General features: G+C 57.4%; 11 protein-coding genes across 11 annotated transcripts; 2 read left to right on the forward strand and 9 right to left on the reverse strand.

Moving 5' to 3' along the window:
• Positions 1 to 516: 516 nt before the first annotated feature.
• SPRG_00175 (hypothetical protein) lies at positions 517 to 1,561 on the forward strand (the record flags this gene model as incomplete). Its single annotated transcript, XM_012338282.1, has 1 exon — positions 517 to 1,561. One exon carries the CDS (start codon positions 517 to 519, stop codon positions 1,513 to 1,515), a length of 999 nt encoding a protein of 332 aa, XP_012193672.1. The 3' UTR covers positions 1,516 to 1,561.
• A 172-nt stretch (positions 1,562 to 1,733) lies between these two features.
• SPRG_00176 (hypothetical protein) lies at positions 1,734 to 2,127 on the reverse strand (the record flags this gene model as incomplete). Its single annotated transcript, XM_012338283.1, has 2 exons — positions 1,734 to 1,753; positions 1,929 to 2,127. 2 exons carry the CDS (start codon positions 2,125 to 2,127, stop codon positions 1,734 to 1,736), a joined length of 219 nt encoding a protein of 72 aa, XP_012193673.1.
• Positions 2,128 to 2,476: 349 nt separating this feature from the next.
• On the forward strand, positions 2,477 to 3,089 carry SPRG_00177 (hypothetical protein; the record flags this gene model as incomplete). Its single annotated transcript, XM_012338284.1, has 2 exons — positions 2,477 to 2,836; positions 3,033 to 3,089. The coding sequence occupies 2 exons, from the start codon at positions 2,477 to 2,479 to the stop codon at positions 3,087 to 3,089; spliced, it is 417 nt and encodes a 138-aa protein (XP_012193674.1).
• Positions 3,090 to 3,605: 516 nt separating this feature from the next.
• On the reverse strand, positions 3,606 to 3,941 carry SPRG_00178 (hypothetical protein; the record flags this gene model as incomplete). The annotated part of the gene is made up of 1 exon (XM_012338285.1): positions 3,606 to 3,941. The coding sequence occupies one exon, from the start codon at positions 3,939 to 3,941 to the stop codon at positions 3,606 to 3,608; it is 336 nt and encodes a 111-aa protein (XP_012193675.1).
• A 411-nt stretch (positions 3,942 to 4,352) lies between these two features.
• SPRG_00179 (hypothetical protein) lies at positions 4,353 to 6,330 on the reverse strand (the record flags this gene model as incomplete). The annotated part of the gene is made up of 4 exons (XM_012338286.1): positions 4,353 to 4,370; positions 4,820 to 4,972; positions 5,067 to 5,260; positions 6,132 to 6,330. The coding sequence occupies 4 exons, from the start codon at positions 6,328 to 6,330 to the stop codon at positions 4,353 to 4,355; spliced, it is 564 nt and encodes a 187-aa protein (XP_012193676.1).
• Positions 6,331 to 7,234: 904 nt separating this feature from the next.
• On the reverse strand, positions 7,235 to 11,532 carry SPRG_00180 (hypothetical protein). The gene is made up of 14 exons (XM_012338287.1): positions 11,500 to 11,532; positions 11,273 to 11,455; positions 10,737 to 11,223; positions 10,583 to 10,690; positions 10,198 to 10,527; positions 9,946 to 10,142; positions 9,641 to 9,897; positions 9,522 to 9,586; positions 9,299 to 9,467; positions 8,703 to 9,252; positions 8,465 to 8,629; positions 8,220 to 8,418; positions 7,851 to 8,176; positions 7,235 to 7,792 (listed from the first exon to the last, which is right to left on the reverse strand). The coding sequence occupies exons 1-14, from the start codon at positions 11,523 to 11,525 to the stop codon at positions 7,282 to 7,284; spliced, it is 3,573 nt and encodes a 1,190-aa protein (XP_012193677.1). The 5' UTR covers positions 11,526 to 11,532; the 3' UTR covers positions 7,235 to 7,281.
• A 549-nt stretch (positions 11,533 to 12,081) lies between these two features.
• On the reverse strand, positions 12,082 to 13,331 carry SPRG_00181 (hypothetical protein; the record flags this gene model as incomplete). Its single annotated transcript, XM_012338288.1, has 5 exons — positions 12,082 to 12,337; positions 12,388 to 12,551; positions 12,626 to 12,922; positions 12,975 to 13,199; positions 13,248 to 13,331. The coding sequence occupies 5 exons, from the start codon at positions 13,329 to 13,331 to the stop codon at positions 12,157 to 12,159; spliced, it is 951 nt and encodes a 316-aa protein (XP_012193678.1). The 3' UTR covers positions 12,082 to 12,156.
• A 410-nt stretch (positions 13,332 to 13,741) lies between these two features.
• Positions 13,742 to 15,677, reverse strand: SPRG_00182 (hypothetical protein; the record flags this gene model as incomplete). The annotated part of the gene is made up of 1 exon (XM_012338289.1): positions 13,742 to 15,677. The coding sequence occupies one exon, from the start codon at positions 15,675 to 15,677 to the stop codon at positions 13,830 to 13,832; it is 1,848 nt and encodes a 615-aa protein (XP_012193679.1). The 3' UTR covers positions 13,742 to 13,829.
• Positions 15,678 to 16,138: 461 nt separating this feature from the next.
• Positions 16,139 to 17,968, reverse strand: SPRG_00183 (hypothetical protein; the record flags this gene model as incomplete). The annotated part of the gene is made up of 1 exon (XM_012338290.1): positions 16,139 to 17,968. The coding sequence occupies one exon, from the start codon at positions 17,966 to 17,968 to the stop codon at positions 16,139 to 16,141; it is 1,830 nt and encodes a 609-aa protein (XP_012193680.1).
• Positions 17,969 to 18,131: 163 nt separating this feature from the next.
• Positions 18,132 to 18,910, reverse strand: SPRG_00184 (hypothetical protein). Its single transcript, XM_012338291.1, has one exon. The coding sequence runs from the start codon at positions 18,888 to 18,890 to the stop codon at positions 18,318 to 18,320; it is 573 nt and encodes a 190-aa protein (XP_012193681.1). The 5' UTR covers positions 18,891 to 18,910; the 3' UTR covers positions 18,132 to 18,317.
• A 438-nt stretch (positions 18,911 to 19,348) lies between these two features.
• Positions 19,349 to 21,719, reverse strand: SPRG_00185 (hypothetical protein; the record flags this gene model as incomplete). Its single annotated transcript, XM_012338292.1, has 7 exons — positions 19,349 to 19,517; positions 19,562 to 19,999; positions 20,051 to 20,324; positions 20,415 to 20,488; positions 20,546 to 20,788; positions 20,846 to 21,259; positions 21,315 to 21,719. The coding sequence occupies 7 exons, from the start codon at positions 21,717 to 21,719 to the stop codon at positions 19,371 to 19,373; spliced, it is 1,995 nt and encodes a 664-aa protein (XP_012193682.1). The 3' UTR covers positions 19,349 to 19,370.
• Positions 21,720 to 22,056: the final 337 nt, after the last annotated feature.

Below are 22,056 nucleotides of genomic sequence, written 5' to 3' on the forward strand. Positions count from 1 at the left end.
ATGGCCAGGGCACTTCCACTCGCATGCGCCTTCGTGGCTGGCATTTTGGCGCGCTGGTGTAGGGACGTTAGTCGACGACTAGAGTGTATATAGTTGACAGACAACTAGGGTTGTACAGAGACGATAGCGATGTACGATCTAGAAGCCGAATCTGAATTCGTTCGGTGCGTCGTGTCTTGTCCGCGACCCTGTCACTCGTTTGACACGCGACTTCGAAAATCCATGAATGTCAGTGCCACAATTACATATTTTACATTTGAAAATCAAATGTTTCAATGTGTATTTGCATTTTGTATGCGTGGATGCATATTGCATCTCGAATGACGCACTGACATGGTTTCTTGTCCCGTTTCGTCAAGCGAGGGAAAATGGCTATATAATGTGCAAGAAATCCAACTAATGTCGTTAAACCGAGGCGATCTTGATGACACGCCTGGCCTTTGAAAGCTACTTGTGTAACCAACCTTTCATGTTGATGGGCATCTCAGCACTTCCACTTTTCCTTTCCACGCCCGCATGCGCTGGGTGCGCGCCTATAGCATTGGTCTCATGGGCCTTCTGGCACTCGCTTCAGCAAGCGACAACGTCGCGCCCGGTCAAGCCCCGCGCTGGCTACGATCGGCGAGCAGTAGTACTGGCTCTGGTTCTCGCATTGTAGCGTCACAACAGCCACTATTGACGCCTGCGCCGACCGAGGCAACGGTCGCTCCAACGGTAGCGCCAAAGACATCGGTGCCACCTTTATCAACAGCGACTCCGACGGCATCGCCAACGTCATCGCCGACGGCATCACCGACTGACCGGCCGACAGACGAGCCTACGAGCCCGCTTCCGGCGTCCACTACCACGAGTGCACCTGTGGATACAACGGCACCGGTGACCAAAAGCCCGACACCGACACCTCTGCCTTCGCCATTACCCGACACGACGCACCAGCCAGTCACAACGCGGCCTGAACCGTCCTCGGTACCACCAGCGTCGCGCGTTGTTACCACGCTACCACGAACCAGTCTTCCAAAGCCAATAACGACGGCAGACCAAGCAGTGGAGAGCACTTCAGCGCCTACGGTGGCGGTCGCGGCTGCAAACGCCGCGCCGCTGAGTCAGTACGTTGTCCCCGCAGTGGTTGTCGCAGCTGTCGTCATATTTTTGCTGGTGGCATCTATCGTGCGTCTTCGCAGCCGTCAAAACGATGAGCAACACATTCCGAGTCCGTACTCGACGCGCCCTGCCGGGTCATTCCAAGGCATCGCCGTGCCGGCACGTGCCAGTGTTAGCAGCGGCACGTCGTTTCCCCACAGCCGTGCGGCTCGCGGTCGCAACGGCAGCGTCGATGCCTCGTTTCGATGGCGAAGCCAAAGCGACGACCAGACGTCGTTTACACGAAGCAGCCTCGCGTCATCTTTGAACGGCACGCGCCTGCAGTGCCTCGACGAAGAGGTCGCGCAGCGCCGGGCACACTATGACGCCAAGCGCATCACGTCCCCGACGAGCTTTAACGAAGTCGTCTTGTAAGAGCAAGCCCATGATAACGTTGCAAACAAATGCGTCTCCTGTAACCGACGCCTCATGCAACACCACATCGGAAAAGCAACGCGAATGGACAGCAGCATTTGCAGATTTCGTGGCAGTCCCCATCTTTCTGAGGCCTATGTGTTGTGTGTCATCGCGCCATCGGTTCCTTCAACCCAGTACGCAATTCGACTGTGTCAAACCCAAACCGAACCCCAGCCTTAACCCCACTGCAAGTGGGCTACAAACAATTCACGTCGTCTGGAGTCAAATGACTTGTATTGAGCATAACTAGTCATCGAAACAGTCTGGTACGGCGCGTTACCACCCACCGTGTCCGTGCCAGTGGCCACCGCGTCCGTGCCAGTGGCCACCGTGTCCGTGCCAATGACCACCACGTCCGTGCCAATGACCACCGTGTCCGTGCCAGTGTTCGTCCATCATGTCGGGATGTCCGCGGTAGTCTTCGTAGTCCATTTCCATGACTGCGTCACGGGACATGGGTGCAGCACCCTTGGGAAGCGCGGCTTCGGCTGGCTTGTCCTTGGCGGCAGGCGTCGAGTCGGCCATCGCCATCGCGGCAAGCGCCAAAAGCGTCGAGAGCGTGATCTTCATGGCAGAGCGCAAATTGAAATCTGAGGTTGAGACTACTGCAGCAGCGGGTCTGTTTTCCACAGCACATTCTTGAACGCTTGAGGGATTTGGACTTGTGACGGGTGGCGACACGCGTTCCGAACAGGCTTTTATTGTACCGGTAGGTGTCATCTACGTGCGCAATGGTTGGCTACCAAAAATGCATTTTCATCAAAATCTCAGATCGACCGCTAAGCCATCTCAGATAAAATCCGAGATGATCTGAGATTTTTTGACCTCCAAAAATGCGCGCGAAATCACGTCTCGTGGCAAAATGCTATACCGTGACAGCCAGTCAATTTAGAGCTGGAATTCGTCGTCAGTAAGGAAAATGCGCTTCGTCTTTGCGCTCGTCATCGCCCGGCGCATCGCTCGTCGTCGTGAAGCCACCCGTGAAGCCACCCGTGAAGCCACCCGTGAAGCCGCTTGCAGGGCACGTCGCTGGCTGATTCTTGCTTCGCTCATGCGGCTTCGGGACTTCATGCGCGAGCGCAACTTTCTGCACTTGTCGAGCTTTTTCGCGACCAAGAGAGCGCTCCGTGGTATCATTTTTACGCGCGCCGCGACAACTCGTCGTCCATCTCGCTCGTGTCGAGATGCATTCGAGGATCTACTCATCGTTTTTGCGCGCCATTACGTTGTCGCCTCGGGTCGCGCCGTGGCCGTCCCCCGCGCATTCACAATCTGCACTGTGTGTTGGGTTTGCTTTTGACGTACTACACGACGCCGACGGAGCACAAGCTTTTGTGTAAGTCGTTCGCCATTGCCCCTTCGACGCTGTCAGATAAAGAATGTATTTGGTGTCCAAGTGCACACTCTTCCTTTTCTAGCCTTCCTTATGCATCGTCCCGCCAAACATTTGAGCTACACATCATCGTCATTTGAAGGTGGTCAGCACGGTCGCGACGGGCTTCATCCTGGCGGCGACCCTCGTCGTCGCGTAGTCCTTGCTCGTGCTGCCATTGCGCCCCTCGCTCTTCGCGGTCACGAGTCCGTGCAGCTTCACGGGCTTCTCGTTCAGCCTCGCGCCTCGCCTCTCTATCCTCCCGCTCATCTTGACGGCGTTGCGACGTTTGGTCCATCATGAGCATCATTTGCATGATCGAGAAATCGGTTGATCGGTATTGTTGAGACTAGACGCTAGTTGTAGCATGAAGTCTTCGGCGGCGCTTCACGTCGTCGTCACGCTACCGGTACCTGCTATGTAGGAATGCATTTTGAGAATGCCATGGCCAGCATACTTGATTGAGGCATCTTTCTGAGGCCTATGTGTTGTGTGTCATCGCGTCATCGGTTCCTTCAACTCGGTACGCAATTCGACTGTGTCAAACCCAAACCTAACCCCAGCCCTAACCCCAGCCCTAACCCCACTGCTAGTGGGCTACAATCGTTTACGTCTTCTGGAGTCAAATGACTTGTATTGAGCATTACTAGTCATCGAACCGGTCTGGTACGGCGCGTTACCACCCACCGTGTCCGTGCCAGTGGCCACCGCGTCCGTGCCAGTGGCCACCGCGTCCGTGCCAGTGGCCACCGTGTCCGTGCCAATGACCACCGCGTCCGTGCCAGTGGCCACCGCGTCCGTGCCAATGACCACCGTGTCCGTGCCAGTGTTCGTCCATCATGTCGGGATGTCCGCGGTAGTCTTCGTAGTCCATTTCCATGAGTGCGTCACGGGACATGGGTGCAGCACCCTTGGGAAGCGCGGCTTCGGCTGGCTTGTCCTTGGCGGCAGGCGTCGAGTCGGCCATCGCCATCGCGGCAAGCGCCAAAAGCGTCGAGAGCGTGATCTTCATGGCAGAGCGCAAATTGAAATCTGAGGTTGAGACTACTGCAGCAGCGGGTCTGTTTTCCACAGCACATTCTTGAACGCTTGAGGGATTTGGACTTGTGACGGGTGGCGACACGCGTTCCGAACGGGCTTTTGCTAGTGCACTCCTTACATGAATGGTCGCGCAATGCATCTGCCGAGCGTGCACGACACTGCCAACAATGCCCCCGCCGGGGTTCAAACTCAATCTGCCAGCCATCGTTTCCTAGAGCCTTTCCCATCTAGAGTTATATCCTGACTGTGCGGTGTTGACATCTTCTTCGGTCGTATAGGGTACGGCGAAGACAAGGGAAATGTTTGGGAAAAGCCGGCTATGGGTTCACCAAATGGCGTTTATCCATTCAAAGCATGGACATGAAGCCGAGGTCAAAGCGATCTAGTAGCCCAAGTAGCTCTACGGCATGCGTGGATTCGATTGATCAGAGTGCGATGTTTCCGTTGGTTGTCGAACCCTTGCTACGAGTAGCACTGCGTCGGACTGCCTCCTCTGGCGCCATATCCCACCGTTTCCACTTCAGCGTGCGGCGCTTAGTCCGTAGGTGGCGACTCCAACAATCTAGCCGCGGTCTACTCGTGCTCTCGCTACCACTCCGTGATGTGGAGAACGTTGAGACCGTCGCTGCATACATGATTGCCTCCTGCGTCGTGTCGATGCACGAGTCGGATTTCGCCTTCTCGTCTCAACGCCGCGCCGCCTCGTCCATGGTCGGCGTCCACAGCGCAACGCAGCCCACACGATAGAAACCGCATCACCAACAAGAAATCAAGTCGACATCCATGGACAACAAAATGTGTTGATTTCATGCATGTCGCAAGGACGTGATCCGCAATTTCTTTACAAACCGTCGGCCTCGTGATGACCACCGCCGTGATAACCACCGCCATGATGACCACCACCACCGTGGTGACCGCCGCGACCACCTTCACTGTGATGACCACCGCCATGATGGCCACCGCCATGATGACCGCCTCCGTGATGACCACCGCCATGATGACCTCCACCACCGTGGTGACCACCGCCATGATGACGACCACCGCGGTGGGAGCTCCAGTGACCGTTGCTCCACGGGCCACCCCAGTGCTCGTCTACATTTTCCCAGAGCTCGCTGCCAGGGTAGTCTTCGTAGTCATGGTCGGCAAACTTGCCGTGGTTGTCGTTGGAGCGAACGCCTTCGGCTTGAGAGGCCTGCTTGGCGTCAGCTGGCTCCGAGTTGGCAATGGCCAAGGCGACAGTAGAAAGCAGTGCGAGAAGGGCAATCGTCATGGTAGCGTGCGAATCAAAAACTAAGGAGCTCAGGGAGAGCTTGGGTGCAGCGTTGGCTGGTCGCCAAGAGTGATTGGTGTGTCTGGACATCGTGGTGGATGCGTTGGGACTATCGTCTTCTCGCAACGCCATAGGGTTTTTCTGCGAGTATGCGTCAAATTCGTCCTGCACCGCGACCTCCAGTCGTTGACGCCGCCTCAGTCGCTGGCGTCTCTCGAGGACCTCAACAAACTGCGTAGCTCTGCCGCCGACGGCAAAGCCTGGAAGGCTTTTACACAGCGTGTCGTCATGGGCCTCACCCGCGGCCACAAGCGCCCCCGGACGACCACAGAAGAGCAAAACGAGCCCCCGCGCCGCCGCCTGCGCAGCCACGGCCCGGCGAGCGAATGAAGAAGAAGGAGATTGCTAGTCTCTACGTATGCGAACTCTTTGTAACAACGAAGATAACGCGAAACACGTTCATATATATATGCGTCAAATGACGTGGTAAAGGGTTAGGAGCCAACCACGTAAACGCCCCAATGTGCCCGTTGGTACCACACACCCTTTCAACAGTCGATCCAGCCAACTTTAACCTACCACACATGCATGACGCCCCCGCTCTTTCTTGTTTCATGTGTCGTACGCCGTCGCGCCATCGGTTCCTTCAACTCAGTGCGCAATTCGACTGTGTCATACCCAAACCTAACCCCAACCCTAACCCCACTGCTAGTGGGCTACAAACAATTCACGTCGTCTGGAGTCAAATGACTTGTATTGAGCATAACTAGTCATCGAACCGGTCTGGTACGGAGCGTTACCACCCACCGTGTCCGTGCCAGTGGCCACCACGTCCGTGCCAATGACCACCGTGTCCGTGCCAATGACCACCGCGTCCGTGCCAATGACCACCGTGTCCGTGCCAGTGTTCGTCCATCATGTCGGGATGTCCGCGGTAGTCTTCGTAGTCCATTTCCATGACTGCGTCACGGGACATGGGAGCAGCACCCTTCGGAAGCGCGCCTTCGGCTGGCTTGTCCTTGGCGGCAGGCGTCGAGTCGGCCATCGCCATCGCGGCAAGCGCCAAAAGCGTCGAGAGCGTGATCTTCATGGCAGAGCGCAAATTGAAATCTGAGGTTGTGGCGAATGCAGCAGCGGGTCTTTTTTCCACAGCACATTCTTGAACGCTTGAGGGATTTGGACTTGTGATGGGTGGCGACACGCGCTCCGAACAGGCTTTTATTGTACCGGTAGGTGTCCCCTACGTGCGCATTGAGTGAACTACCACAACTCTCTCGAGCTGAATCGCGCCAACATCCTATAGGAGAGACTTGATTGAGGCCATGTGTGCTTTACATTCACCTCGGCGAAGCCTTTTGGCAGCGTTTCTCTCCTTTTGAACAAATCGGACCGACCGACGGCGACACCGTCTCATCCACTGGGACAGACTGTGCAAGTGTTAAAGCAATAGAGTGCAGCCATAAAAAGCTGAATAAACAGCAATGACATCAAAGAACAAAATACAGTCGAGTAAACCACGATAATTACGCCCACGGTACACGACACCCGGTGCCCGAGAGACCACGGACAAGCATCGCGACACCGGTGGTGATCGCTAGCGCACCCACAGCGGTCAAAACACACCCCACAAACAGAGTGACGGACGCCTTCACTGCGCTTGCCATGGCTGAAGCGACAACAACAGTACTTGAGAGCAAAAAAGGTCGACCCAGCACCATCATCGCAACCCCTTCAACCGCTGTCACGACACCCCCGACCGCCACGAGTGCCCTCCCGAGCTGCTGCTCGCGCGCGTCCGCGCCGGTGCGATTGCGCGGCGGGCGTGGTGCCGATGCCATCCGACTTGGTTTCGTGTGGCGCACAACTCCGACGACCGCGAGAAGGACCAGCGCGATGAGGAGCGCAATTACGTCCAGCATCTCCAAGCAACAATGCGCCTCAGTGTCTGGTTCATCAATCAAGTCGCCATGCATCAGAGGTTCAAACGACCACTGCTGATGTGTCGGGATGTGTAGGCTGTCATTGTGGTAGTTTATATCGACTACCCATCGATGCCGCGCACGGGGGCGAGCATCCCGCCCGTACGCGCCGCATCCAAGCGGTCTTCCATGGCCTTGACCGCGCGCCGAAGGCTCTCAATCTCTTGGCGCTGGTTGTCGACGACGATGGCGAGGTCGTCGTCGCCGCCGCCTTTTTTCGAAAAGTACTCGCGCGTGCCGAGAATGGCCTTGTCCTTTTGCAGCGTCGCCTTGCTTACGTTGAGCGCGGCGCGGATCTCGTTGATTTCGCCGATGAGCGCCATGTTGTCGTTGCGCGCTTGATTGTTCTCGTGCTGGTGCGTCGCGACGTCGTGCGCGTACTTCTTCTTGAGCACGTCGACGGATTTCTCCAGGTAATCTTTTTGACGCTTGTACTCGTGCTGGATGTCGACGTCGACGTCGACGACTGCGATCGTCGTCGTCACGTACTTGTGGTACATGCTCGCCACCTTTTGCGTGAGCTCCTTTGGGCTCTGGATGCTCTGCACCGTGTCGTAGAGGTCGCAGCGAAATCTAATTTGACAAGTTGTCTCTGTACGAATGGTGCAACATTTATCTGCATCAACAATACCGTCGAATGAGCGACTGCTGGTCACCAATGATCTTGCGGTTGCGCGTGATGTCGGCTTGCATCTTGTCGAGGCGCCGGCGCTGCTCGCCAATCATAATGTCGAGTTGCGCGTTCGCCTTGTGGAAGAGCTCGAGTTCGCGGTCCATCTCCTTGATTTGCTCCTTCATGTCGGCGATCTCACTTTGGCGCGGCTCGATCTGGCGTTTGAGCTCCTTGATCTTGTAGTCGAGCACGAATTTGAACTTTTCCAGCTCTTGGTTCTTCTTTTTGAGATCGTAAATGCGCTTTTCTTTCTCGCCAATTGTCTCGTCGCGGCTGCGGATTTCCTACTTTTCCCATCAGATGGGTACATGGAACGAACGAGAATACGCGTTTGAGCGCCTGGATTTCCTTCTCGAGCGTCTTGATTTGTTCAAACAGGTCTTTTTCTTTTTCCAAAAGATTTTTGATCGCGTCGCGCTGGTCCTCGATGTCCTTTTGAAGCGCAGTAAACTTCTTCTTCATGATGCCATTCTCGCCCTTGTAACGCAGCGTTGCCTCGCGCTCGGCCGCCAACTTGTCTTCGTAGCTACCATATTGATGGTACACTATTGTCTATACTTGACAGAGTATACCGTTTTTTGAGCCCTTCGATTTCGACATCAATGTCCTCCTCGAGCTGCGTCTTGGTCTCAATGTACTCTTTGTGGAGCTCTTCGCGGTCGTCTTCCATCTGCATGCGCAGCTGTCGGTCTTCGTCCAAGCGCTGCTCGAAGTCTTCCGTGACCTCCGAGACGTAGCTACAGCATGCGATGAGTGCATTTCAAGCAAAAATGATGCAGAAAAAAGGGACAAAAAACATAAAAGGCATACCGTTCGTGGGTCGAAACGAGCGCTTGCTGTTCTTGCTGCCAGCGCACGCGCTGGTGCTCGCGCTGCGTGAGCACGTCTTGGTACCGCTCGACCTCCTTCATGATTTTCTGTTGGTACTCGGCTTCGACTTCTTGCATTTGCTGCTCGTGCTTCTCTTCCATTTGCTTGACGCGCTCTTCGTACTCCATTTCAATGTCGTTCTTGTCTTCCCGTAAGAGCTCAAACTTGTTTTTCTCTTGCTCAATCTCGTGTGTGAACTTTTCCGTGACTTCCTTGAGGTGCTCGTTGTAGTTCATGTCCTTGAGCCGGAGCTGGTACTCGTTGTGGAGCGTGAGTTCGTCCACTTTGTTCTTAAGCTCGACCATCGACGTGTTTTTCTCTTCGAGGTCGCTCTTGGTGACGAGGATTTCTTCCGCAAACACGGTGTTTTCGCGGCCGTCCTTAGCCCGCGCCCGACCTTCCTTGTCGCGGATCTCGAAAATGCACACGACACCGTCTTCGCCACACACGAGCAGATACAAGTCGTCGAACGAGATGCGCATGCGCGTGACTAGACACATCGTTGGTCACAAAACGTCGGAAATAGGGAGACGGACTGGGGCCGCTGAGGCACTGAAATTCGGTAAATTCCCCCGTGAGCGGAAATTTGTACGACCGAACGGTGCCGAGTTTGTCGGGCTCGACCGCGCCCGCAAACAGCATTCGTTGCGAGTTGGAGAGCACGATTTGCCCGAGCATCACTTCCGCGTTAAACTCTTTCGAGAGCTACCACAATATAGGGACAGGGTTGCTTGTCCATCGCGGAAAAAACAAAAGTACCGTGGAGGCTGGGAACTCGATCTCCTTGAGCATCTTGTCGGCGCCGACGGCAAACACCGAGGTGCCTACAATTCGTTCATTGGTGAAAACGGGTGCAATCGATCGACGGGAGGCTGTACCTTCACGGTTGCAGACGGCCGAAAAGTACGGGACGCCTTTCTGCACAAACTCGCCGTCGCGCTTGGATTCGTCAAGATCCCATTGGTACACGGCGCCGTCCATGCCGGCGCTGATGACGCCCGAGTCGTCATAGTTCCAGTACAAGCTGCGGACTTTGCCGTTGTGCCCGCGAAGATTCGCAATCAAGTCGCACGTGTTCATTGAAAACACTTGGATCGTGTTGCCGTTCACCGCTGCGAAAAGGTGGCCGCCCGTGCTAATGGACAACTTGTCTTCTTCTCGAAGGACGCGATGGAATCGGTACCTAAATTGGCACTCGCGGCACGCCTTGATCGTAAACTCCTTGAAAGGTCGAATGTCGTCCATGAGCACGTTCATGAGCCGGAGCTTGTCGGCGAAACCCACGAGGATGTGAAGTCCACTCGGGTGCATCGAGACGCTATGGGCTTCTTCGGTGAACTGCTTGTACACTTCGCAGGTTCGGTCAATATAGTTCCACACCTACCATATTGATACACTGAAACTTTCAACCATTGAAACGTTGAAGAGGACGTACGCGAACCGTCTTGTCGAGGCCGCACGTGACGATCGTGGGCTTGCGCACGCACACGTCCATGCCCGTCACATGGAGGCATCCATTTTCGCCAGGTCGGTGGAACGGCGTCACGAGTGCCTCGATTTCCTCGGTTTTGAACGAGTCTTTCATTTGGTACGGGAAAATGTAAATCTGGGCACTCGAGAGCGCGGCGACGATCATGTCTTCGTTCGGACTCACAGTGAGCCCGACGACGCGGGAAATCGCACTCTCGACTTTGATCGACTTGGAGAATGTCAAGCTCTCGGTGGCCGGTGCGTTGCGGTCGCTATTGACCAGAAACAAGCTCACCTACATACAAGAATAGTGTGCGTCAACGCGTCCGATGGCAGCGAAAAATATATACCATCGACTTGTCGCTGCCCACGACGATGCCCTTGCTCGTCGAGACCATGGACACGATGCTGCGCGAGTCGCCGGGCGACGCGAGGAGGCGGCACACAAACTCACCGGCCTAAAAAATCAGCTTATTGCTCGAAACTAGATCCCAAATACGGTACGCGAAAGAGCAGCAAGTCGCCGGCCGCTGTGCCGACGACGACCTCGTCTTCTTTTTGCTTGAGCCACGTGTGGCAGAGGAGGTTGGTCGCGTCGACGCGGGCCATCGGCATCGGTCGGAACGCCGTGTCGACGATGCGGAAGAACTTGATCAAGTTGATGCCGGTGCAGCACACGATCGATGGGTCGACGTTGGAAAACGAGCACTGCGTCACGAACTGCGGGTTCGCCGCCGCGTTCCCGGCCGGCGTCGCCGTGTGGAGCTTCATGCTCGCGACAGCCTTGCCTTTGGCCCAGTTCCAGCACACGAGCGTCCAATCGGGGGCGCCTCCTTGGGTCAAGAGCAGCTGGTTGTCCGCACTGAACTCCATACTCACAAAGGTCTTGCTGAGGCTCTCAGACGTCGTGAGCACTTTGCGCTTCTTGAGCGTCTTGAGGTCGTAGATGCTCACGATGCCGCGCTCGCTCTTCTCGGCAATCGCAATAAAGCTATCGATTTTTCGCATCAGTCCCGAGACGATTCGAGCCAAGTGCATGCCGGCGGCTCGGACACACGGAGAGCGACGTGATGCCTTCGGTGTTCTCCGTGCACGTGATGAACTTTTGCTTCTTGTCGTCGAGCCCGTACACAACGAGGCTGTGCCCCGCGGGGTACGCGACCATCTGGTCGTCGACGTACGTGGCCGCGTTGGCGACGTTGGCCTTGAGCCCAAACACGTGCCTAGCCGAATAGTCGCATCGATGCCATCGTTCGAGAGCGGATACCGGTGCACGAGCGTCGCGCTTGACATGACAGCGGCGCTTCGAAGAGTCGCTGGAAACGAACAACCCAATACAAATAGTCTGATGACCTCAATTTAGTGTGGACGATCCAAAAAGGACAGATTGTCCACGATAAACGAAAACGAGTGCGTCCTTGGAATCAAGTTGATGGGCTCACGACGAATGCATAAATGTGTAGAGGATGCGAGCGGTAGCAGCCCATTTCATCACGGTAACGGGGACGAGTACGGTGTGAACGCCCTCGGGTTGCCATGAACGAGCGCAGTGGCACGACTTGGCGATGCTACATCTCTCCACCCCTACAGTCGCGGTCGCACCAGAGGCATTTCCGCACGGCAAATTACGATCATCCATTCGGCTGCGACACGCTGTTGGGTCGTCGTCCTTTTTCCTCAAGTAGTGAGAGCCCCTCTTCTGTCGCTTCACCGCAAAGCCACACAGACGCGATGAGCGCGCCATCGCTGAAGTCCATGATGTGCTCGAGTCGCCGACCCTGCATTGAACGACGAGCGGCTTGCAACAGCCTCGCTGCATGCAGGCTTCGTGCTCAAGACAATGGATGTGGCGGCCTTTTGTTGATGTACACATGTTACAGAGAATGATAAATGTCAAAATTGTCGACGCGACGACTCGACTCGACTAGCGCGGGCTCACCGACTCGGTTTCTGGCTGGCCGTAATGGGCGCGGAGGACGTTTTCCCACTGGTTGAGCTGCGAGACAAGCCCGCGCAAGAGCAGTGCGTTGGGCAGGTCGACAATCGCAGTGCCACCGCCGACAGCCGTCGTGACGATCTCGCCATGGGCGACGCGCACCGAGACCCTACAATAATGGCACGTTGTTCGTGCAAATACTCGCGAGCTATGGCGTACAGCATAAAGGTTGTCATGCGGTTCAAGTCGGGCGAGAGGTTGATCGTGCAATAGTCAAAGCCGTTGGTCAAATACGTCTGAAACTGAATCATGACGCGGACAGCGTCCGGGTCTTTAAGAATGCATTCCACGATGCTCAAATCTTGCTGCGGCCGGCGAATGACCTAGAGAAGAATACCATTTGATCATCCATCGAAAGTTGGACAATAGTCGGTCGTCTGCTGTCCGAAAAGTCCACGGCCTTCTTGTTGATGTTGAGGTACGTCTCTTTCTGGTTGCGCTGCGCCCAGTGGTACTCGCTCATGTAGCGCACATCGTCGAGGTGGAGCAAGCCGACGGTGCGCTCGAGCTTGAACATGAGCTTGAGTCCGTCCTCGATGGACTCGGCGCGCCAGCCGTGAATCATGTCGATGCTTGGATTGCCGCTCGTGAGCGCCGCAGGGATATCGTGGTGAACATGGCGCATGACCGTTTGGAGGTGGTCGAAGAGGAACATGTCGTCCTGGATTCGTGGATCCGACAAGTCGCAGCGTGGCTAATAATGTCATTCGCCATGAGGACGCGTCCATGAAGATAAAGCGGCGTACGATCGAAGGCTGCACAGCGCGCAGAAACAAGTTGCGCCGGTCGAGCGCGGCCTGGAGCGTCGCTGTCTCACGCTTGAGAAACTCTTTCTCGATGAGGAGGTTGGAGAACTTGCGCGAGAGATCGACGTTCTGCGTGCGGTCGGGCGCGCTGCCGAGCACGAGGTGCAGGCCCGCCACGTAGCGTTCGAGGTCGGCCATTTGTCGACGCAGCGACTCCATGGAGCTCTACAGCGCCGGCGATGAGGCTCATGGTCACAGGAGACGGCCGCGTACCCGCTGCCGCTGCCGCCACGCGTGCGAGTTGCGGCGCTTCCGGGCGCGGAGCTGGTCGAGGCGCTCGGCTTCGGGCACGCTCATCGTCGGCTGGTTTCCGATTTGGCGCTCCGATGCCATTGGCCTAATTCGACCAATCACAGACGGCGGCTGGCCAAGCGGTTTCTTCGGCGGCAGAAAAGCCAGACAGGCTGTCAGGTCCCGCGACGCGTGCACAGAACAACTTGTAGCACTAGTCAAGGACAACTTGTCCATCCTGAAGGACGGTACCTCGCACGAGCAACCTGTTGCTAGCGTTGTACACACAAGGGTACATACTTGACTGCTCGGTTCGAGTCTCAATGCCCATCCCAATTTGCTTGCCAGTCCATCGTGATCATCATCATCACGGTGCTGTGGCACTACGAGGTAGCGGCTGGCGCAGGACGAATCCGTCAAGACACGGGCCATTGCGCATTGCTGTCCAAAACGCACTGCATGGATCAAGCATGTAGCCCGATGCGAGAGATTCCCGATGTATTGTATAAGTAGATGGAAACTAGAGTCGACGCGAACGATGTTGAAGCCCTTGGTACACGCAGGCTAATAGGCAGGAAGGCGCCAGGACGGGGCGGCGTCCATGTCCCAGAGGCCTTCGATCACGCGGCTGCCGACAGCTTCGAGTTGGAAGCGCACGGCGTTGTACTCGACGATGGTCGCATTCGGGTTCAAGATGAGCCATTTGAGCGCGACGGCGAGCGCGTCATCGAGCTCGTCCCGCGTCGCTTCGCTCACACGATTGCGGCTGACGGCATCCCCGTGCCATGCTTCGCGCAGACGCATGGTGTACTCGGTGGTGGCGGCTTTGGCGGCTGCGCGGGCAGCGTTGACCACCTGTCCTCCGTCGACGCGGCGACGTGTTGCGGCTTCTTCGATGAGGCGGCGCATGCGACCGCGCGTTGTCGGTGCTAGCTCGTTGGCCGTTGGAATTTCCTTGCCGTCCACGGTGGCGCTAACGTCCAGTGTGCCGGTGGCGTCAAGGATTTGAAACGACACTTGGACCGACGCGCCTCGGGGGATACTCTTCGGCAGTGGGCCGACACGCCACTTGCCCTGGAGGTGGCTCGTCTCGCGCTGGCCGACGAGGCCTTCGTAGACGAGCAGTGTGATGTCGGACTGCTTGTTTTGCGTCGTGTAAAAGTCTTCTGTCGTGCTGAAGTACTCTGTCGAGCCGCGGAGAAGGTACTCTGGATGGCGTGCTTCTGTCGCAACCCAAAATGGCGTCGGAAGGCTCTGCAAGGCGAGCACGTCGCCGTCGGGTGTATACAGCGTCGCGCCGGTGACGATCGCTTCGGATGGGTTGCCAATTAGCCGCACGCGCTGACCGTGAAACAAGTCGACGAGCGTCGTTTGCAGCAGCGGCATGCGCCCGAGCCCACCGGCAAGCACGATCGCGTCCACGTTGGCCTTTTCCATCTTGGCCATGCGAAGTGCTTCGACGACAAGCGCCGTGAGCTGCGTCATCACGTCGCGCGCGAGCGCGTTTAGCTGGTCGCGTGAGACACATACGACCAAGTCGTTCTCGCCCGAGAGCCGTGGCACTTCGATGGTGGTCGTCGTCGCGGTCGAGAGAGCGATTTTCGCGTCTTCGCACGCGGTGCGCAGTCGCTGCAAGCCGCGGGGCGACAGGTGCACATCGCGGCCAATGGTGCGTTCAAAGGCCGCGATGCAGTGCCGGACGAGGCGCTCGTCAATCTCGATGCCGCCGAGGTGCGCATTTCCAGTGGTCGCCACCGCCGTGCTCACATCATTGCTGTCGATCGTGATGGCGACACCGAGCGAGCCGGCGCCGGCAGTCACCGTCACGACAGTTCGGTCCTGGTGCATTCTCGACGGATGCGTGGCCATGTAGGCGACAAGCGCGGCCGTCGGCGCGTTCAAAAGTTTGCGCACGGTGAGCCCTGCGATGGCCGCAGCGTCCAGAACCGCGCGGCGCTGGGTCGTGGTAAAGGAGGCGGGAACGGTCAAGGTCACATGCCGCACCGCCAACTGCTCGTCGACCATCGCCTTGGTGTGCTCCAAGAGCATGGCCATGACCTCTTCGAGGTCGAACGTCGAGGGTTGGCCGTTCACTGTCACCCGAACTTGGGGCTTGTCGTCGCTGGACGCCACGACTCGAAACGGCACCTTGTCGCAGTCGGCGCGGACGTTGAGGTCGCGCATCGAGCCCCCGAGGAAGCGCAGCATGCGGAAAATGACGTTTTCGGGAGCGGAAGCGGCATAGGCTTTGGCGCGGCGCCCGAAAAGACGTCCAGAGTCGGTGAACGCAACGTATGCAGGCATGGCTGTCGCGCCGTCTCCGTCGAGGGCCAGCAGCTCGACGCGGTTGTTGCGCTTCACGCCAACACGGAGGCTGGACGTGCCAATGTCAAGGACAATATCCGTTGTCATTCTCGTTGAAAGATCAGAAATGGAAGTCAACCATCGTCATTTGCGACGGCACTGGATCGCTCGCGTTGACCAAATGTATCAACCTGCTGAGAAACAGATGGCTCGCAGGTCTTGATACGACTTGATACAGAAATGAGCCTGGATGTCGCTGCGACGGGCGTGTTGATTCGCTTCGCTGCACAAAGGGCCGGCCGCTGGGATGCAATAAACAGTAGCGCTCGCGATCGAAATGTCTTTGGCACTGGCCGCGTCTCGTGACAAGCACACGCTCGTGAGCCATCGACGCCTCGGCAGGGATAACTGGAGAAGGGAAAGGAAGGAATGCATTCATTCACATGCATGTTAATCTTGACGCGTCTCGTTGGTCGTCTACTGCTTGATTGTACTATGCGATATAGCATCATGATATAGCATGGTGCTTGGGCGATGGTAGACAGGACGACTGGGACATGCCAGCCTTTCTACTCGGGCAGCATCCACGAAGGCTCGGCGGCCCGCGCCAGCACGCGGCGGCTCACGGCCTCCAGCTGGACGCGGACATCGTCGTACTGGTCGATAGTCGCCTGTGGGTGCAGAAGAAGCCACTTGATGGCGGCTGCGAGCGCGTCGTCCAGCTCGTCTCTCGCTGCGTCTCCGACGCGGCGGCGAGAGGCTTCGTCGCTGTGCCACGTACTGCGAAGCGAATAGGTAAAGTCATTGGCAGCAGCCTTGGCACGCGCCAGAAGGACCGTCTGTCGCGTCGTGTGGTACCGCGCCGTCGCTTGTGCGCACAGGTGCTGCAGCTCTCGTCGTGACGTGGCACAGTCCGTGTTGGTCACTGGAAGGGCCTTTTGCGAGCTCTTGTCGCTGGCGGTGACGCGGAGAACGCCCGTGCATTCGTCGACGACAAATGCCACGTCGATGAACCGGGTGTGAGGCAAGGACTCAATGTGCCATTGGCCCTGGAGATGGCTCGACGCAGGAAAACCGACGTCGCCCTCGTACACAAGCAAGACAAAGGGGCTGCTACCAGTCGATACGAACGTGTGGGTAGCCATGCTAGAAAGCGCGGGGGACCGGAACACGGTTGTCCAGTGGTGGCCGGCGGCGGCAGCCCAGATCGGAGTTGAGAGCGCGTCATGGATCGCAAAGGGTCGGACAGTAGCGTCGCTCGACGCCGTCGTACTGGCGATGTAGAGCGCTGCGCCGGCGACCACCGCTTCGCTCGGCGTTGGAAACCACGCGACTTGTTTGCCACCAAACAAGTTTGAGAGCGTAGTTTGCAGGCACGGCATTAACGCGACGCCGCCGACGAGGACAATGTCGTCCACATCTTCCTTGCAGCACTGCGCTTGCTGGAGGACTTTGAGAACATGAGCGACAACTTTGTCCATGAGATGGTGGACCAAAGCGTTGAGCTTTTCGCGCGAGAGAGTGAGACGCATCCCGTCTTGGCTTCGGTGCGGGATGCACACGTCCGTCTCGTCGCTCGTCGAGAGGGCACAGCGCGCGGCTTCGCATGCGGAAAGGAGGCGTTGCTTAGCCAAGATGAGATCGTGTCCTCGCGTCGAGGGCGTCCACGTAGACATACAGTGCGCTGCAAGGCGGGCGTCCATGGCGAAGCCGCCGAGCTGCGTATCACTTGCCGATGCGTGAGCCGTAAACGTATCGTGCTCTGCAGTCACGACCGAGGCTGTGACCGAGCTCGCCCCCGCGTCAACCACCAGTAATTTGCGCTTACTGGCGCCGGTGGCTTGCGTATGGGCAATACCTACAGCCGTCGTGGCGCTCAAGAGCCGATCGACAGTCAGCCCAGCCATCGTCGCCGCATCCAAAACGGCTTGACGCTGACTGGTCGTGTATGTTGCGGGCACAGTCACGACTGCGTGGTCGAGACACGCGCCGAGGTGGTCTTCGGCCAGCTTCTTGGCGTGCTCGAGGAGCATGCCGACGATCTCTTGTGGGTAGTACGTACACGCGCTTCTTCGGTGCTGCACATGGATCAGCGGCGTCTTGTCCGACGACGCTATGATTCGGAATGGCGCGCTCGTTACCATGGCTTGGACCGTCGGGTCGTTCATGCGGCGACCAAGAAGATGCAAGACGTTGAAAACGACGTTCGTGGGATCGTTCTGCGCGATGGCTTTGGCTTGGTTTCCAAACAACGTGGTCGTGTCTGTGAAGGCAACGACCGCGGGGAGCCCGTTGGCGCCGTCGAGCGCAAGAACGGTCGCGCGGCCGTTGCGCCAGACGCCGACGCGGATCGTCGACGCGCCAATGTCGATAGCGATGCAGTGCGTATTGGAGGACATGTGACGTCGCGTGGCGGGCTGTGTGGTATCTTGGTCAATGAGGCACGTGCGTCCAAGCCGACGACGCTTGATACGATACAAAATATCAAGTGGAGGCCGTTTTGATACTTGAAATCAACTTGCAACGGCGCGATAGAAAAAACGCAAAGAAAACAAACATCGGGCCGATCGTGCAAGGGACTAATATTGTGTTGTGTATGCTGTATGGGCTTCCTTCGGAGGGTGCAATTGATGTGCATCTCGCGACAGGAATGACGTCAACGAGCAATGGACATGCATCAGTTTCGGAGTAACATGCAATTATTTGTTGATACATTTGGTGTCACCTATTGTTTTCTGGATGCGATGATTACCCGCGCAGCGGCACTTGATGGACGACGCGGAAAGGGTCGTCGCGTCCGTTGCGCTCGAGGACGACGACGCTTGCAATGGCCCACGGCGGCAGCGGCAGCAGCTGGGCCTCCATCGCGCTTCGCAGCGCCGCCGTGGCCTGGACTCCGCCCTCTGCTTGGCCCAGCGTCAGGTGCGGTGCGAACGCTCGCTTGTCATGGTCGCACTCGGGAAACGCCGCCTGGAGCTTGGCCTGGAGCGACACGAGCGCGTCGTGCGTCGATGCGTCCGGCGCCAAGAAGACGGTCGCGCGCCGGGCCGAGTGCTGGAACTGACTCAAGGATGCAAAGCCGCCGTCGATTGGCGCGACGTTGGCGACGGCGCGCTGCACGCGCTCGGCGATCATCGGCAGCTGCTCGCTCGGCGCGCTCAAGAACGGGTACAGGAGGTTTGATGTGCGGCGGCCAGCGCTGGAACGCCTTGTCGTGGCCGCGCGGACCCGCTGGACGCCGTCGTAGTGCGGGCTCGACTCGTGCAAGATGACAGCAAGCGCGGCTTGGTGCGAAAGGTGCGACGGCAGAGCGTTCTTCATGTGTCTCGTGGTGAAATTGGAAATGAGCATCCGCCGTCCACTCGGCCACGTTGACACGCGTGAGTGTTGGTGCGCTGCGATTGGTCATGACGACATTATCCGGACGATTCGGATCCCTTTTGTTTCCGATCTTGTCGAAGGGTTGTGGATCTCGTTGGAGCTGTGAGTGCAGGTGGTCATCGCACCAGCACTCACCGCAGGTCGTGCCTCTTGCACTTTGTTGCAGTAGAGCACTTGGTGCGTCTTCATCGATTTGATTAGTGGGTGGAGCTACGGTACAGGGCTCGGATCGGCGTTGGTAGTTGGGAAACCCCACTGAGACGAGGTACCACGTAAATAATATTTACGCGCCACGCGAATAATATTCGCTTGACGTGAGGTTTTTGAATAGCTAGTTGTGTTGAGAAGAAGCACAATCGACCAAGACTCCAACACAGTACCCGAACCACAAGCGGTTCCAAAGGAGGTTGCTTTAAAGCTTTACGGCGCACCCTTCTGCATAGCCGCGCGCACTGAGGCGATTCTCTTGTCGAGCGCATCTTTGGGTGACTCACGGACCTCCTGGCACGCTGCTTTCGTGTCGCCTGAGAGGAGCGCATGGAGGTAGCCGTACCGCCCACGCAGTGTCTAGGTTCGTTCATTTTAGCTGTATATCCAGAGTCTCCAGTTACCTCCGAATCAAACGGCAACGGACCGTCGTACATGACGTCGAATGTCGTCTCGTCGCTGCCAGGCTCAGTGCTGTCGTCTTCCGATTCTGCCTTGTCTTTTCCAAGGCGATCCAGCTCGGCCTTGAGCGCCTCCACCCACGTCATGGGCAGCAGCGGACACTCGGTTCCCAGCGCTTGGGACGCTTCCGCATACGTTTTGAGACCACATCGGATCTGACTTGTCACATCCGCATCCAACGTGGCGACGCGAGCAGCCACTTGCGATGGTGTCGGAGGTGCCGCCTGCCCCAGGTACGCAGTGCCTTGAAAGAGGTAGCCCGGCAGCGTCTCGAGAAGCAAGAGTCGGGCCATCTCGTAGCTGCGGCGCCAGTGTCGGCGGTCCGTCTTGCGCGTGTAGAGCACCTTGGCGTGGGCATAGGCGGCAAACGCGGCCCGAATCTAGATCAGTGCACCCTAGCCCTACATGTTGAGCAAAAGATGATAAAATACCGTCAGCGGATGGTTGCAATAGTCGACGACGTGGACGCGATCCTTTCCGTCGCGCGCACGGTTCAAACGGCTGAGCAGCTGCACAATATGTGCATGGCGCGAGAGCGGGCGGTCAATGTACATGGCGATCAATGCCGGCTCGTTGTAGCCCGTGTCGAGCTTGTCGCAGACGACGATGACGTCGGCCAGCGAGAGGGTGCACGTTGTGTTGAGCTGCTTCTCGCTGAGGCCGTCAAATGCACTGAAGGTACTATAGACTTGGGTCGGCCATCCCCTACATTATTGTCATCATTTGTCTCTTTTTATTCAAAAAAATGTGAATAAGAAGAGAATGAGAAAGGAAGAAAATCAAAGCACGTCGTACTGCGCCGTCATGTACGACTGGATCGCAGCGTGGTACGCGACCACGTCCTTGCGGCTGCGCACGACCACCAGACACTACACCCACAGACACCCCTCAATCACTGAATATACTGCAAACGCGTAATACCATACCTTGCCAAAGACGGCCTTGGTCTTGAGCCGTACAAAGTGCTGCATCATCGACTTGACTTTGGCGAGGATCGACGGCGACCCGCGTCGGCTTTGCAGAAACGTCGTCTGCGACAGCACGTCCACAATGTGCTTGTGGGCGATCGCGTCCGTGAGCGAGTGCGTATCGAACGGCGCACGCGGGTCCACCCCGCAGCCAAAGAGCTCGAGCGCCTGGACACTCGGTGTCGCCGAAAAGCCCACATACTACTTGTCGCATTGAATGAGACGATAAGTCCTACTAAAAAGGGAGTTCTATCGTACCATGGTCTTGCACGCATCGGTGGAGAGTGCTTGGAGCACCGTGTCGATCGAGACGCGCGTCGACGAGGTGTGCGACCGGTGGGCTTCGTCGGCGAGGATCGCGAGGTGCTTGTACGTGGCGCTGCTGCTTGCGGTTGATGCATGCAAGAGCCGGGCCAGAAGCACCTTGTCGTTGACGAGCTGGCTGAGCTTGTGGGTTGTGGTCACAATGACCTTTTGGTCGTCCGACTTGCGCACAATCGCGCTGAGGTGCTCGATGCTCTCGGCGCGGTAGATGGCTTCCATGCCATTTTGGTGCAAGAAGGCTTCGACCGTGTCGCCAAGCTGCTGGTCGAGCTTGATGCGATCGACGAGGATAATGATGGTGTGAAACCCATGTCCCGACGCATCCGAGGTGTAGAGGAGCTGGTACGCCTACGACAGTACCCGAATGAATGCGAGATCATTGTGCAACTGGATACGAGCGTACCAAGCACGCCAGCGTGACCGACTTGCCCGAGCCGGTGCTGTGCTGGATCAAGTAGTTGGCACCTGGGTCTGTCGACGTCGACACGGCGTGTACGAGCTTGGCGACCGCGCGGACTTGGTGCAGCCACGGCTGGAAGATCGCCATGCTTCCGTTGCGCTGCTTCTGCGCGGCGCCGACGCGGAACGCACGTGTGACAGCGGCCACCGTCGCCGGTGGCACGAGCGCGAATGGATCCACCTTGGCTTCCTTGGATGACTTGGCCAGCTTCGGAGGCTTGGCCAGCGTCGGCGCGGTCCACTGGGTCTTTTGCGTAGCTACATGGACATAGAACGGCTTGTTCTTGGACTTGGAGTGCTGCAGGACCCATCCCTCGGGCAGCCCATCCTCGGCTGGCCGCTTGGTCATGGCAAAGGCAAGGTGCGGGTATCCGGATTCCGGATATTCGCACCTTGCATTCGATTTGGCGCCAAAACCGCCAAAACCCAAAATGGCCGTGCTACAACATCGTGCTTCGGTATTTCTCTTGTTAGCGCTGGGCTATCGTCACTGAGCTCTCAACCAGCGCTGGCAGAAGACCATGTCCACAAATTGCATCTGGAGCGTCGCGTCGCAAACCACGCTCGACCACCTGGTCAGCCGCTCCACGGTCAACCGTCCATCGGTCGACACGAGGTGCTCCACGAAAGATTGAGCGTCCAGCCGACAACGTTGGCAGCCGCCAAACTAGTCGCAGCACGGGCGG

Source organism: Saprolegnia parasitica, assembly GCF_000151545.1.
Source record: "Saprolegnia parasitica CBS 223.65 unplaced genomic scaffold supercont2.1, whole genome shotgun sequence".
Lineage (NCBI taxonomy): Eukaryota > Oomycota > Saprolegniomycetes > Saprolegniales > Saprolegniaceae > Saprolegnia > Saprolegnia parasitica.